Below are 15,631 nucleotides of genomic sequence, written 5' to 3'. Positions count from 1 at the left end.
TAATAATGCATGGAAGTCATGAGTTGGCTACTCTGAACAAGAAAATATTTTCAGGCAATTTGATTTTTTTTTAAATAATTTATTCCGTATTCTTACAACACATACAAAACATAGCTACCGAACCTTGCAAACCTCGCAGGGTTTATCTATGTTCGGTGAGTCGCTGTAATATCTACAATTTAGATATTTTTTTAACATACATACATACGTATGATCACGTCTATATCCCTTGCGGGGTAGACAGAGCCAACAGTCTTGAAAAGACTGAATGGCCACGTTCAGCTATTTGGCTTAATGATAGAACCGAGATTCAAATAGTGACAGGTTGCTAGCCCATCGCCTAAAAGAGGAATCCTTAGTTTATAAGCCTATCCCTTAGTCGCCTTTTACGACATCCATGGGAAAGAGATGGAGTGGTCCTATTCTTTTTTGTAATAGTGCCGGGAACCACACGGCACTTTTTTAACTTTAATTAAAACTTTTTAGAATCTTTAGTATACTACTCCTGAAGTTCTGAAGGATGTTCGTTCAAATAATTAGGTACCATGTAGGTATGTTGGTACTCTAGTTCCTTACAAGTTATTATATTTGGGAAGATTATATTTATTCCTATAACAAGGTGTCCTTATGATGTGTTTATAAAATATGATCCATTATAATAGTTGGATGTTGGATTATATTATTCATAATTCCCTGGTGCAGACTGCGGGCTTTTCTCAAGGGAGGTCGCAATCTCGAAACTCATGCCACAAGGATATATCCAAATTAATAATAAGTATAAATGTGAAAGTGAGTTTGTTTTTTTAACTCTTCACAGTTGAATCACTGAACCGATCTGCATGAAATTTTGCATGTGGAGTACAAAAAAATAATAATAATGGGGTACCTTTCTCCCGGTAAAATCCGCTTCCCGCCGGTTTTCGCGGGATATGCAAAAAATCTGTAGGCTTAGTAGGTGGCGCTAAATTAAGGTGGGCGAAGCAGCGGGTAAAACTAGTGTGTGGAGTATTATTATATGAAGGAAGAAAAGCAAACAGACTCATGAACGTGGTCGGACTTACTGAAGTCAATCAACGTAGCATATGGACGTTTGTATAAAGGGATAAAAACGCGAATATATTATTATTAATCCTGGAAATTACATGAAAAAATGCTCCAGTCCATGCTGAGGCTAGGAAAAGTTTTTACAATCCCAACTAAAATTCTAAATACGAAATAAGGTTTTTTAGGTACCTCTTCACCTTCTTCTATAATATTTTAAATGCAATAGAAAGTTTATTTGTTTGTTTTTGCTTCATGCCTTATCTTCTGAACCAATCTTGTTGAAAATCAAATCAGGTGGGTATTGGGTACTTTTCATCCCGGTTAAAAGTTATAGTTCTTGTGGTATTATGTGGTGGTAGCAAAATCCTGTATTCTTTTGTAAGCGCCGCCAAATTCGCGCGTGTAGGTGGCGCTTATTTCGCGTGGGCGAAGTTGCGGGTAGAAGCTAGTTTATTATGTATGTAAAATCGATAATTCTTAAGTAAGTGCTAACATTAAATTGTAAAACTCTTCAGGATCAAATGACATACAAATCTTATTCATGATAGAAACGAAACGGTATTATCAATATCCTTTAAAATGTCGAGAGGGCTTCCCGTGTTCCCGCGCGGAGAGATAAGCCTCAAGAGCTTCCACATTTTTCCTTGCTCGGCTTTAGTACTAGTGAAAGCCCAACAAGAGCCCGTAAGCCTTTGTAAAATTTCCGCGTAATAAGGTAATAATATTTTAATTTAGGGTAAAATTTTAAGTAGGTACTTTAATCTTGTAATTACGGAAAAACGTATCTTTGTTTTGAGCAATTTTTAATTAGGTAGCTATAAAGTAATTTTATTTTATATCTACTAACTATTATCGTAACATAATAAGAAAATACAAAAAAGGATCAGTATGAAAAATACATATATCTTTATTCTCAAACACGAGGTATTCATATAAATAAAATAAGATATTTTGGGATAATACAACAACTGCTTACTTTTGCGAGCATCCACTAAATTCCGAAAAGCCGGCTAAATGTGAGCTCAATAATCCTCGACAGGTGGGACTTGGGACTCCAGCATTGAAGCCTTCGGATGCCGATAGTTTGTATATCTTACTTGATCTATTTTCAACCTCACTCGTATTTACTATTAGTACAAAAAAATACATAATTAAATTGGTACAAAAAAATTTGAAATATCTAAGACAATTGATTGCTAGTAGTTGCAATGACAGTATCACCACAATTTACCATTTTTATAGATTTATACTATTCAGACTTCCATGAGTGAATCAGGTACTTTTATAAATACTCGTATTAACATAAATTGCAGATAACAAATTTGAATATTATTATTTGTGAAAGATGTGTTCTAGTAAAGAAGAAAATTTTGTGGACATTTTATTTTGTTACATACATACATACATAAACTCACGCCTCTTTCCCGGAGGGGTAGGCAGAGACTACCTCTTTCCACTTGCCACGATCCCTGCATACTTCCTTTGCTTCATCCACATTCATAACTCTCTTCATGCAAGCTCGGCGGTTTCGGGCACTTTTGACCTGACCCTTCACCAGGACGTCCTTAATTTGATCAAGATATGTTCGTCTAGGTCTTCCCACCCCGACCTTTCCCTCCACACTCTCCTTGTATATCTGCTTAGTCAACCTGTTTTCATTCATCCTCTCCACATGACCGAACCATCTCAACATACCCTTTTCTATTCCTGTAACTACATCTTCTTTCACATCACAACATTCCCTTATGACGCTGTTCCTTATCCGGTCACTCAATTTCACACCCAACATACTCCTTAACGCTCTCATTTCCACTGCATTTATTCTGCTTTCGTGCTTCTTTTGCCATACCCAACTTTCACTCCCATACATTAATGTCGGGACCAACACGCCCCTGTGCACAGCCAGTCGAGCCTTTTTGGATAGTTTCTGACTGCTCATAAAGGCATGCAAAGCTCCATTCACCATGTTCCCCGCGTTCACTCTCCTTTCAATATCACTATCACACTTGCCATCTGATGTAAACTTTGATCCTAGATATACAAACTCTTTCACTTGCTCAACTTTTTCTCCTCCAATCAAAATATTACATGCTGTCATTTCTTTCTCCATTTCAAAAACCAGTGTTTTAGTTTTACTTACGTTCACTTTCATTCCTTTCTCTTTTAAAGCTTCATGCATACAGTTTACCATCTCCTGTAACTCCTCCGCTGATGACGCCAGTATAACCTGATCGTCGGCATAGAGCAGACATTTGACGAGTAATTCATTCATCCTTAATCCACTTTCAGACTCTTTCAAATCTGTCAAACAACTATCCATAAATAGGTTGAACAGCCACGGTGACGCAACACATCCCTGCCTAACACCTTTCTCAATCTTAAACCACTCAGTGTGCGCTCCGTTTATCCTGACACAAGCACTCGAATCCTCATATAAGGATTTCAGTGCTCGTATCAAGAGACTGCTCACCCCATGCATAGAAAGTGCTAACCACAATTCATTCCTCTCAACTCTGTCATAGGTCTTTTCCAAATCCACGAATGTGCAATAGACTTTTTGACTTTTGGCCAAAAACTTTTCGGCTATGCACCGCAAAGAAAAGACCTGATCAGTACATCCCATTCCCTTTCGAAATCCCGCTTGAGCATCCCATATTTTGTCATCAGTTTCATTCCTGACTCTATTAATCAATACCTTAGCATACAATTTGCCGACGACGCTAAGCAGGCTTATACCACGATAATTTTTGCAGTCCAGTTGTGACCCTTTTCCTTTGTAAAGTGGCACAATAACAGCCTTACACCAATCTTTTGGTACTCGGCCGTTTCTCCAACACAAATTGAAAAGGCAGTACAACTGTCTAGCTACGACGCCTTTTCCTGCTTTAAGCATCTCGACCGACACTCTATCATACCCGGCAGCCTTACCCGCTTTCATACTCTTAAGTGCTTCCACAATTTCAAACATTTCAATTTCGTATCACCTAACATAATAATCTTCTCATTTGGCTTGGTAACTTTCAATACTTCTCTTACACTATTCCAGAACTCCTCGTTTTCGCTTTTTGCTGATGTTGTACCCCTCGAACCCACATCCCACGGTGCATAAACACCTAAAACGAAGATCCGAGTGATTCCAACTTTCAGCCTAATCCATAGAAGACGAGGGCTGACACACTCATACTCATTCACACACTCAGCCATTCGTGCAGAAAGGATTAGACCGACCCCTTGACAGCCTCGGCTGGTACTGGAAATTCCAGACCAATACGCCGTGTAAGGGCCGTGCTGCGTCGCGTCGCATCCTTTCCGCTTCGTTTCATTCACGCACAACACATCCAACCGTCTTTCACCCATCATCTGACATACTTCCTCAATTTTATCCTTCATTCCTCCTCTTACATTCATCGTCGCAAAGCGGCTTTCAGCAGACCGCATACCGCTCCCGCCGGGAACGAGACGTGATGGGGTGCGGACACCATCGCCGCCATTTAGGTGCTCTTTCAAAAAATTTGCATCCATGCGATTCCCACGAGACGCAAGGGAACAATTTTGTCCGCCCCAGCAGAGCCCCGCATGCCAGGGTAAGGCTAGCCATTACCTGGGGGTCGCCCAACCCCATGGCGGAAGTGGCACGCTCGAGACTAGGCTCGCCCCTAGCCATGCATCCATCGGCGCGGCAGACCTTAGATTGGCATATTGGCATTTGATTATTGGCATATTGGCATATTTATTTTGTTAAGTGTATTAAAATAAAGTTTACTCATGACAAATTATAGGTACATTTGATATAATGAAGTATTTTTGGTATAAATAAAAAATGGTTATTTAATCTTTTTCAAACCCTGTTCATTTCGCGTTCAGAGATTTATCTGACTCAGACTTGTACCTGACTTGTTCAATGAAGTTAATAACTCGCGCAGTTATCTGCTTGGGAAGTTTATCACTAACAGTTGTAAAGTCATGTCTCTGTAGGGATACCAGCTGTCCAAATAGAAGGCGGACAATCAAAAGCCTGATTATATAAGTAGGCACGCTGTAGAAATCTATTTTTAACAGCATAAGAATGACATTTGGTTCAAGAACTGATATTATAGAACTTTCATAGGCATTATTTTGAACACGTATAATCTAGGTTGGGAACAAATTAGTTTAATAGAACAACGCGATTTTAAAACAAAAAATTACCAACCCATTTGCATTGAAAGACAAAAAGCAATTTATTAAATTTCATGATCCTCATTCATTCATACATTAATAAATATACACATACTTTAATCTTTTATTTTGTATATTGCGATAAGACTGTTAATCTTGAATGGAATAAATGTAATAGGATAATTCGATAAAGGTTTTTTGTTTGAAATAAACACACGAAATTCTTATTTCGTTTTACATTAAGATGCGTCTCATATTAACATATGTTCAGAAAATTCTTAAGGAATGGAAACACCATTTGTGAACTTACTGCATCTGGCAGGTCGAAGCAAATAGCTTATGAATTAATATACGTAGTTGCAACGTGCATGCAACTTGTACTAATTTACATATTTGAGGTATCACGGTAATAGTACTCGTAAGTTTCTTGTTGTTTCAAAATCTTTGCTTGTTCTTCTACATCTTTGAAACAACTTCAAAGTAGGAGCGCGGCTTCTTTGCGCAATATTTATGGCATAAAAAAGTTCAATCTGGACATTGTAATGTTGAAATATATATTTGTTGAAATACATATCATTAAATAAAATATGTCAAAAACCCAAAGAGTTTGTATAACATCACAAACTTCTTTGAATATAAATAAACATTAGTTGTCTTTATTAGTAAGTTTTCCTTTGTTATAAACTTGGTAGTCTTCTTGTAGGCTAGCAAGCTGTCACTATATGAATTCCAGCTTAAGCCGAACAGCTTGACCTGGCCTTTCAGTCTTTTCAAGACTGTTGGCTCAATCTACCCCGCAAGGAATATAGATGTGATTATATGTATGTATGTTCCTATGTAGTAAATGCCTTTCATGCGGTTCACATAACACAATTCAATATAGAAAAAGCAGCGGACACCATTTGTACGTTCTAGACGGAAAAGTTAAAATTTCAAACCCTCATACTATATATGTTTTTTGAAAAAATAAACATAATGTGCCGACCCCATGAATAGAGTGGGAAAAGGTTACGACAAAGAATAGAGAATTAAGTAAAAACCGGCCAAGTGCAAATCGCTCTTGCACACGGAGGGTTCCGTATCATTAACTATAAGAAATGCATTTAAATGCAATGCTTGCCATGATTTGTAATAAATTTTTTTATTATTATTTTTGGTAATTTTTGTTATAGCGGCAACGGAAATATATAATTCGTGAAAATTTCAGATTTTTAGCTATCACGGTTCATAAGATACAGCCTGGTGACAGACTGACGGACGAACATACAGACAAAAAGCGAAGGCTTAGTAATAGGGTCTCTTTTTTACCTTTAAGGTACGAAACCCTAAAAACTACTGTATCGATTTATAAAATAAAACGAGGAACAGTAATAGACATGATCTTCAAGTTTCATTAGCTATTATTATTTCTGAACATTCCTACATACAGCCATTGTCCCTATCATACATAGTATCGCAAGGAAACCAATTTACGTACCACAGCCGTTTCAGGGCAGGTGTTAAGCCGAGTCTTGCAACTAATAATTTATGTGGCTCCTGAGTGCAGTTGGAAACTTTAGAGCTTTCATCATAAGTTTGTCGACACAGTCGCGGGCAATAGCGGCTCGAAACTTGTGTTTACGGTTGCTGTGTGGTCATAACTTAGGAATTCACTAAATCTTGATTGCCATTAAATTTGTGATAATATTGTACATATATTACTTTATATGTAGTGGGATAACATACATACATATAATCACGTCTCTATACCTTCCGGGGTAGACAGAGGTTACAGTCTTGATTGATACGGATAACATTTATCTATACTAATAATATACATGAAAAGTGTGTTTGATTATCCGTCTTGCACGTTAAAACAACTGAATTGATCTCCATGCAATTTCGATTTTATTATATAATATATTTATATATATATCAAAATTGCATGGAGATTTAAAATTAAGAAAGAGTAGAGTACTTTCGTTGTATTTATATTTAAGATTTCGCATGTAGTTTCCTTATGTGGTTCAGGGTTACTAAAAGAGGGTTTACTTTTTCGTTTTATGCGGGCAGATGTGCGCTCGTCCTCTAGTACATACATAGTATAAAGCAAAGTCGATTCTCGCGTCTGTCCTTATGTCTGTATGTATACTTAGATCTTTAAACTACACGATTGATGTAGTTTTTTTTAAGAGGAAGGTTTATATGTTTAAATGCTACCCGTGCAAAATCGGGGCGGGTCGCTAGAATATTATAAAGTGCTGAGCTTCGGTCATTTGCGTTCGTAGCACTTATGGCTGCTACGAGCTACGAGTACTCGCAGAAGCTCTTACGCTGGCTACGAAGATCGTCGTAGACAGTATTAGTTGTGATTTCAGTAGCTATTATGTTGCATTGTGTATATGGTTATTGGTATAAAAAATATTTTTTAATAACTGCGTATTAATGTAATTAATTTACCAATTGTTGTTTGTAATTTATAATTTACTAGTTTTCGTAAGAGTACCTTTTACTATCGATTCCCGTACTCCAATCTTATTCCTACTCCTGGGTTTCGCATACTCAAACTAGAGAAGCCCGGGGTTTGCCTTCGATCATGGATCCTAGATTGGGTGAGTCAGGTTTTTACACCTACCCAACATTTGCAGGTAAACCAAACCGTTATTAGATTTATGGTTACACATCCAGTTGTAAATGTGCAGGTTTCCTCACGCTGTTTAAATTCACCGTAAGAGTGTCGGTTAGTTTATTATATTATCGGTCCGTACTCCACTTTACATATAAGCGTGCAAAATTTTATGAAGATCGGTTCAGTGGTTTACCCGTGGAGAGATTAAAAGTTAACAAAAATAATGGTATTTAAAATTTTTAAATGGAAGTTTGGATTAGATTTTTAAAAATGGAAATATCTTTGTTGCGTCTTTTTTAAAAATTTCAAAAGTCTGGTATAAAAATATGTAAAAGATTTCATTTATTGCTAAAGTCTTGCGAACTCGCATTCTAAAATAATGAAATAAGCTATATTTGATGTTTTAAAAAAATAATTGCATCATGGTTTTCAAGAACGCCAAGTACATTTTAATCGCTGTGGTCTTTTTCAATGCGCTTTACAATTTATTTGTTGTAAGTACGCTCGCTCGCTCGGCGGCAGGCACCCGGACACCCGCCAACAAGGCCCAAGGCGGAAATGAACCGGCGACGTCACTATACTTACTCTTTTTGTAAAACGCCTTTCTTCTGGCAACGTCCGGGCTTCGAAATCTCGCTGGGGAAATAGTCGGAACTCCTTAAACTTTTTTAATCTTTAACGAAACTCCGTTGTCATCGTGAGTTAAGATTTTTAAAATTGGAACTGTGAAGTTCAATTTTTAACTTTAGAATTGAAATGGAAGTTGTTAGCGACCGGTTTATTCTGTTACTAGTTAGCAGTGTAACTTGCAGTTCTACTCGGTGTCTTGAAAGTTCTTTGATTGAATTTAAAAAAGGAACTTGATACAAATTATATATTATTATACGAAAGAAATTAGATCTTGTAGCTGTAGTTTATGTGTTATCATGCTTACCTAAATATATAAAAAGAGGACTGACTGTGTGTCTGGAGATTTGAGATTTGATAGACCACATAAGGATGGGGCGAACTAAGAGAGTATTTCCTGCAATTCCCACGGGAACGGAAATTAACGGGCATTCTACGTTAAAGGAGCCGCGGGTTTTGAGTTAAAAGAAAATTTCTTTTAAATAATATAAGACCCGCATATTGCAAATGAGTAAGTATATAAAATACATACATACATAAAATCACGCCTCTTTCCCGGAGGGGTAGGCAGAGACTTCCTCTTTCCACTTGCCACGATCTCTGCATACTTCCTTCGCTTCATCCACATTCATAAATATATGTAACTTAAACATTTAAGTTATGCTGAAATGATATTTAATACCGGGGAACATATATATAAATGTTCTAACATACATATAGAATTGTATGGATGTCAGTGATCTCATTGTTCACAAAATTTGTGTGAGATTCGTACTTACTCGCGATCCTTTGTAAACTCCAAAGTAAATCATACGAGAACATTTCTTTGACATTAAACTTTAATTGAAGTAAGTTTAAACACATAAATGATATAGAATTTTTTTATAAGGGTTTGTGTTCGCAGTGTTATCTACGCTGATATTAAAGAAAACTTGAGAATAATTTACTTGATATTTTATATCATGATCTCTATATTTACCTAAACATAGTCCTTAAACCTCTGTAACGAGTCAGGCTAAGGGAGGTTAGGACAAGTTTATTTGTGTACTACATACTTACATACATATGATCACGTCTATATCCCTAGCGGGGTAGACAGAGCCACCAGTCTTGAAAAGACTGAAAGGCCACGCTCAGCTGTTAGGCTTAGTGATAGAATTGAGATTCAAATAGTGACTGGTTGCTAGCCCATCGCCTAAAAGAGGAATCCCAAGTTTATAAGCAAATCCCTTAGTCGCCTTTTACGACATCCGTGGGAAAGAGATGGAGTGGTCCTATTCTTTTTTGTAATGGTGCCGGGAACCACACGGCACAAACATTTGTGTACTAACAAACATATAATCATGTCTATATCCCTTGCGGGGAAGACAAAGCCAGAGTTGCTAGCTCATCGGTTAAAAGAAGAATCTCAAGTTAAAAAGCCTATCCGTTAGTCGCCCTTATGGAAAAATAGACGGAGTGGTTCTATTTTTTAGTGCCGGAAACCACAGATCAATTTTTATTTGCTTTGCAAACAGTCTTTATTTTCTAATCGATTCACTAAAAATATATTATACATTTGCATAAGATAATAAGTAGATATGTTTCACGATAACATGTTCTGGTCGAATTATAATAAATAAATTAACCAAACATAATAATACGCTATGAACTTTCAATGTAGAAAGAATAAAAAAGATCCATAATAAAGTTGTGTCATTTAATTTATTTACTTATAGCAGATATTACGAACACAGTAACCCGTCATTTGGCGTTATAAAATTCTGATGGCTATATTTTGTGGCGGGCTTTGACATGAAATATTAAATGAGAGGAACGATTATATTATTCGATATAAAAGCGTCTTTGGATATAATTTTACATCATTTTGCCCATTGTAAACTTTACGATGACGGACACAGAGGACACGAAATTGATAGCAAAGGAAGAAATTCGATATTCCTTGAGCTACTGCAACTTCTTTTTGAGAAGAATGGGCCTTTCTTTCATTGATGATGTACCGAAGACGTTTAGAGAAAAGTTATTAGTCATTATATCCTTTGTTATAGGTTCCTCCCTTCTTAGTTTGATGGTGGTCGGACAGTACGCTTACATTGCGTATTTGCTTGTAAACAGCGTGACTTTGGAAGAATTAATTGGCAGTTACTTGCACATTGCCGGGTATGATACGATGAGTGAGTAACGTAGTGATATTATTTATGATGTAATGTTTTAAAAACTGAGAAAGAAATGTAATAAAACACTATTAAGACATATCAAGATATTTTGATAACATTATGACTGCATTTTGATAGTATTCCATGTACCTAAATGTATTAATTTGTAAGTTTCAAATTGCAGGCTTTGGAAAATTATTAACAATTTGGTACAAGCAAAATAATTTTAGGCAAGTAGTCACTGAGCTGGCGGATATATGGCCGGTCGCTGAAAAAGACCCAAAAGCGGCTGCCATTAAGGACAATAGCCTGACCTCATTGCGCCGAAGGCAAGCATGTAAGATATCTATTAATGCATTCTACCACTAAATACTTCATGATGTATGTATAGGTATTATTAATAAATGTACATGACCCCGCACTATATGTATTTTCTTCGCTCGATCACCAAAAGTTTGGCCTGAAGCTTGAAGAGACTGTAAGCCGAATAATGCGATTAACGAAGATAGAGAGATATGAAACGCCGAGCGAGAACCGACTATAAATATTAAGTTTACGGTTGAAATTATAATGTGCGATAAAGAGTATTTCATTCAGTCATTAATAAAGTAATTAAATTTAAGATTGAGTACCAACAATATGACAAAACATTTTATACTTGACAGTTTTGCTCCTAGGTCTCCTTCGTCTGTTATTTCGGCAGAATTGCTAACTCTTGAATCCCATTGTCAAGTTAAAGATTTAAAAAAATAATATTGTGAAATGTAAGTTACAGTATTCTTTGAGATTGGCTGCTTGTCGGCAATTATGGGCAGTTCTATTCACAAGATGTTATTTAGATTCTTTTCGGGACTGTTGGCTCTGTCTACTCTACAAGAGATGTGGACCTGGACGTGATTATATTTATGTATGGTATTATACGTACAAAAATGGATTAAGTTTATATATTTTAGTCAGTTTAATTTTCCAGTATACCTGTTTTGGAACGTGTTGGGAGTATGGTTATATAATTTAACTCCAGTGGCCTTGCACCTTTACCGCTTGGCGCGCGGCATAAATTCGGACCTGGGTTACGTTTGGCAGATTTATTATCCATTTGACAAAACCAAACCTTTTGTCCATGAATTGGTATATATTTTCGAAACATTTGCAGGTAAATTTTTGTATATTTACATTTATTATTAAGCACTTATATATATAACAAAAAAATCAATGCTTTGTTAAATAGACTAACAAAAGTTGCCTGCTTGAACAAGTTCCGCCACTATTACCTTGCAGGAGTAGCCTCGGTCTGCTGTATGCTAGGTTCAGATGTATTCTTCATAACGATGGCTAATCACATCAGTCTGCTTCTGCGCTTGTTGCAAGAGAGGATCCGCCAGTTGGGCATGGCAGAAGTGGATATCAGTGGACGACCTATCACCAAATCGCAGGACTGCTATGATCAAATTGTCGGCGTTATTAAAATTCATCAACGTTTGATTAGGTAAACATTTCATGCAAAAGTAAAAAGACCAAAATAATTTAATTCAGACTCAAAAACTGACTTAGTACGTGTGACAATAACCTAGTAGTAGTAATTTTTTTTTCTATTTTCTTCTTATATTTCTAGCTATGCAAAGGATTTAGAAGATGCATTTTCTGTGGTGAATCTTATAAACGTGTTACTCAGCTCTGTTAATATTTGCTGTGTCGTGTTCAGTATTGTTGTAAGTATGAGTATGTTACATGTGAAAACAATTATTCTTATCAAAATATTTTTTTACCATATATCAATTTGTAGTTTATAAGTTGTTCCTTTTCAATTTGCAGTTCTTGGAACCGTGGATGGAGATGAGCAATAAATTCTTTTTGGGGGCAGCAATGACTCAAATGGGTATTGTTTGTTGGTATGCGGACGATATTTACAGGGCGGTAGGTATAAACTCTTTTTTTTTATGGCTGAAATGTATCACTTATTGACGTCTTAACTTACTTATTATCAAGAGCCTCTATCGTTTTCGAAGCGGTGAAATAAACTACAAAGTTAACAATCTCTTCTTTAAAGACGAATTTATAAAGAGTAAAATTAGAATAGAGCTATATAAGCTCCCAAGCCAGTCGTAGATGACTACTATCGATGATAACTGAAAAGACATTTCAATACATACACAATATTTTTTACAGATCGTCATGAGAAAAAGAGATGTGATGAGAACAACTATGTAGTGTTTCTATACATCTTTATTGATTCTTCACGTGCAAGTTGATTATACTTGTAGCTCCGCCTGCGTAGAATAAAAAAAATCGTTTCTCCCGTTTCAGTTTCCATTCTTCTCCTATCACTTAGATTGCAGCTTCCTGTGCTGGGCAGTTTCCTTTCGTGTTTGTTGTCTGTGTTCTGTTAAATTACTCAGCACGGCAAAAATGTTAAATGTATTGACGATAAATTGATAAATAAAAAAAATATTTCCAAAATCTAAAGAACACATAAAGTATTCAACTTTATTACATTTTCCATCACGAAATTATTTACAGTAACCATCACATCTGCGGAAACAGACAGAATATTATTCACATTTTCATTGTATGCAGCCCATTCACTCAATTTCTATAGGAACTCTGTAGTATTGGGTATTGGTAGGAGCTTTGTGTGATTTATTAGAGAGCATAAATTGACCATTGATAATCCATAAACAATCGAGTGATGCATTGCTGCGGATTAAAAACCAGATACATATCGATCTTGTCAGTTGGTTTTAAAAGGATATATTTGTTAGCATTGAATGTCTGTAAACATTAAATGTAATTGTTTTTATTTTGATTAAATTACGACATTCCCATAAAATTAAATCAAAATTAAAGTACAATTTCTCATGAAATATGCCAAAATTTTAGGAAACGCTTTCGACAGGCCACTTCTTATGCTTTAATTTTCCCCTTTCAATAATTTTTTACACTTATTTTATTATTTTATGCTCTTGGTGTTAATTATAACATAACCATTTAATGTAATGTATGATACGTCACTTAATTTCACATTCCTAAAATCAATGTAAAAAAGTAACCAATATTGACGCAGACTTTGTAAGTCTGGGTCAATATAGATTCTAATAACATATGTACATTATTTTAGCATTTTTTAACAAGATTCGTTTGATAAATGTGAAAAACAAGACAAGCTAATTGTAAAATAATATTCTTGTAACTTTTAAATTGAGAAGCGTTAAAACCCTACATACTAATAAAAATCTTGTTGATTCAAAAACAAACACAAACATCATTTACATACAGAACTAATCCTTCCTCTGACGCAGACGAATATTGAAGTGAATTTCAATTCGCTCGCCGCATATTCCACTCAATTTTTCATCCGGGGATCCATCCGGTCTAAAAAATTACACGGTTTTTTCAGAGCATGGGCGTATCCGACGCTGTGTACGAGAGCGGGTGGTACAACTGCAACACTAGAAGCAGACGAGCTTTGCTGGCAATGCTTCAAAGGTGAGCTTTGAAAGCACTGACAGATATACACTTTGCTTCATTAGCGCACCATTCACGGACAGAATAGGTTAGTTTGTATTAGAATTTGATTGGTAAAATGATTCATGAAGAAAGGTTTCCTCAAAATAAGGCCTTATAACCTCTAAAACTATATGAGTGCTCTTAAATGTTTGGAACGAACATAGACGTATGAAAGCTAATATGAATTTCGTTCAATGTAATGCCTTAGTTAAGTTGTACATAATTGATTCAAAAACATGTTCTTGGAATTGTGAACGTAAAATATGACTATTCTTATTTTCAGGTCTCAGAAACCACTTTATTTCACTGCTCTAAAATTCAAAACTATTACAATGACTACGTACACATCGGTAAGATAGTGAGAGAAATTGTTTTGATAAGTGCAAAGTTTTATTTCTGTCGTGAATCAATATCTATGTACATAAAACTTCAGTACTTATATGTTTTGGACATAATAAGTGTCGAGGGTGAATTATTGAAGCTAGCTGTTGATCTAAACTCTTTTTCAAAATAAAAAAAAAGATCAAAATAAATAATAGACACTATTGACATCCCATTTGGTTGTGAATTATCGATAGGTATGGGGACGTATACATAAAATAGAAGGATGGCCATTACGGTGAAATTGGATTTAAAATACACATTGGCTGAACAGAACAAAATCTTTTTTTTTTGTTAATTAACATTAATAGAAAAACATTATTTTTGTTTACACTAATGATTATTTTTTGTTTCAGATCTTAACCACATCATATTCGTATTTCACTTTGCTGTATACTTCCTATAAATAAAAAAAGGTATATAACTTTCATATTTCTGTGTTATGATCGTCAACCAGGGAAAATTAAAAATTATGAAAGATAAATGGATAATGTTAGGTTTTTATTTAATAAACATTTCGTGATCTATGGCTTACTTATATGAAGTTTTTTATCAATTTATAACGGAAGCAATTTGTTTCAGATTAAAACATAAATATTAATTCTTAAAGAGATATTTTCGAAAATAAAAATTCAGATAGGAAGATGCTAAAGACGGAAATGAGAACAATTTCAAAACAGAAATGAATCGATATTTCGGGCATGCTCGTATTGATACCTGCATGTGACAAAACAAAAAAAATATTTAGTGGTATAGTAACGTTATTTTGTAGAGTACATACCAATAGTTCTATTGACAAACGAAAGGTAAAAGTTGACAAAGTTTGATCAAATGTAAAATTTGATAAATAACTTAGAATGGTAATAAAAACATTAGTGCAAACTGTTTTGATCGGGATTAAATAAAACAAGAAAATAATCTATGTAATAAATTTCCTGATAAAATACTTAATTATGACTTTTCAATCCTTAAAGGAAGATTAATTTTCGTAACCAATTTAGCAATCAAATATTTCTACTAGATAAATGAACTTTTAAATGATCGCACCATGATTTCACAATGAAATAATGGCTACTATGGTTAGATTTTTTGTAGTAATTAATCATAATCACAGTCTGTAAGTTAAATAATTTTTTTTTGGAAAAGAAATCGG

The 15,631-nt window shown here is 35.2% G+C and overlaps 1 protein-coding gene across 1 annotated transcript; it reads left to right on the top strand.

Annotated features, from left to right (window-relative positions):
• Positions 1-36: 36 nt before the first annotated feature.
• LOC106138674 (odorant receptor 4) lies at positions 37-14,896 on the top strand. Its single transcript, XM_013339889.2, has 10 exons — positions 37-155; positions 10,486-10,611; positions 10,778-10,930; positions 11,564-11,746; positions 11,872-12,079; positions 12,206-12,302; positions 12,406-12,507; positions 13,988-14,076; positions 14,381-14,447; positions 14,835-14,896. The coding sequence occupies exons 1-10, from the start codon at positions 149-151 to the stop codon at positions 14,886-14,888; spliced, it is 1,086 nt and encodes a 361-aa protein (XP_013195343.2). The 5' UTR covers positions 37-148; the 3' UTR covers positions 14,889-14,896.
• Positions 14,897-15,631: the final 735 nt, after the last annotated feature.

This window comes from Amyelois transitella, chromosome 4, assembly GCF_032362555.1.
Source record: "Amyelois transitella isolate CPQ chromosome 4, ilAmyTran1.1, whole genome shotgun sequence".
Classification (NCBI taxonomy): Eukaryota; Metazoa; Arthropoda; class Insecta; order Lepidoptera; family Pyralidae; genus Amyelois; species Amyelois transitella.
The sequence above is the reverse complement of the archived record's forward strand: the minus strand, read 5'-3'. Positions and strand labels throughout refer to the sequence as shown.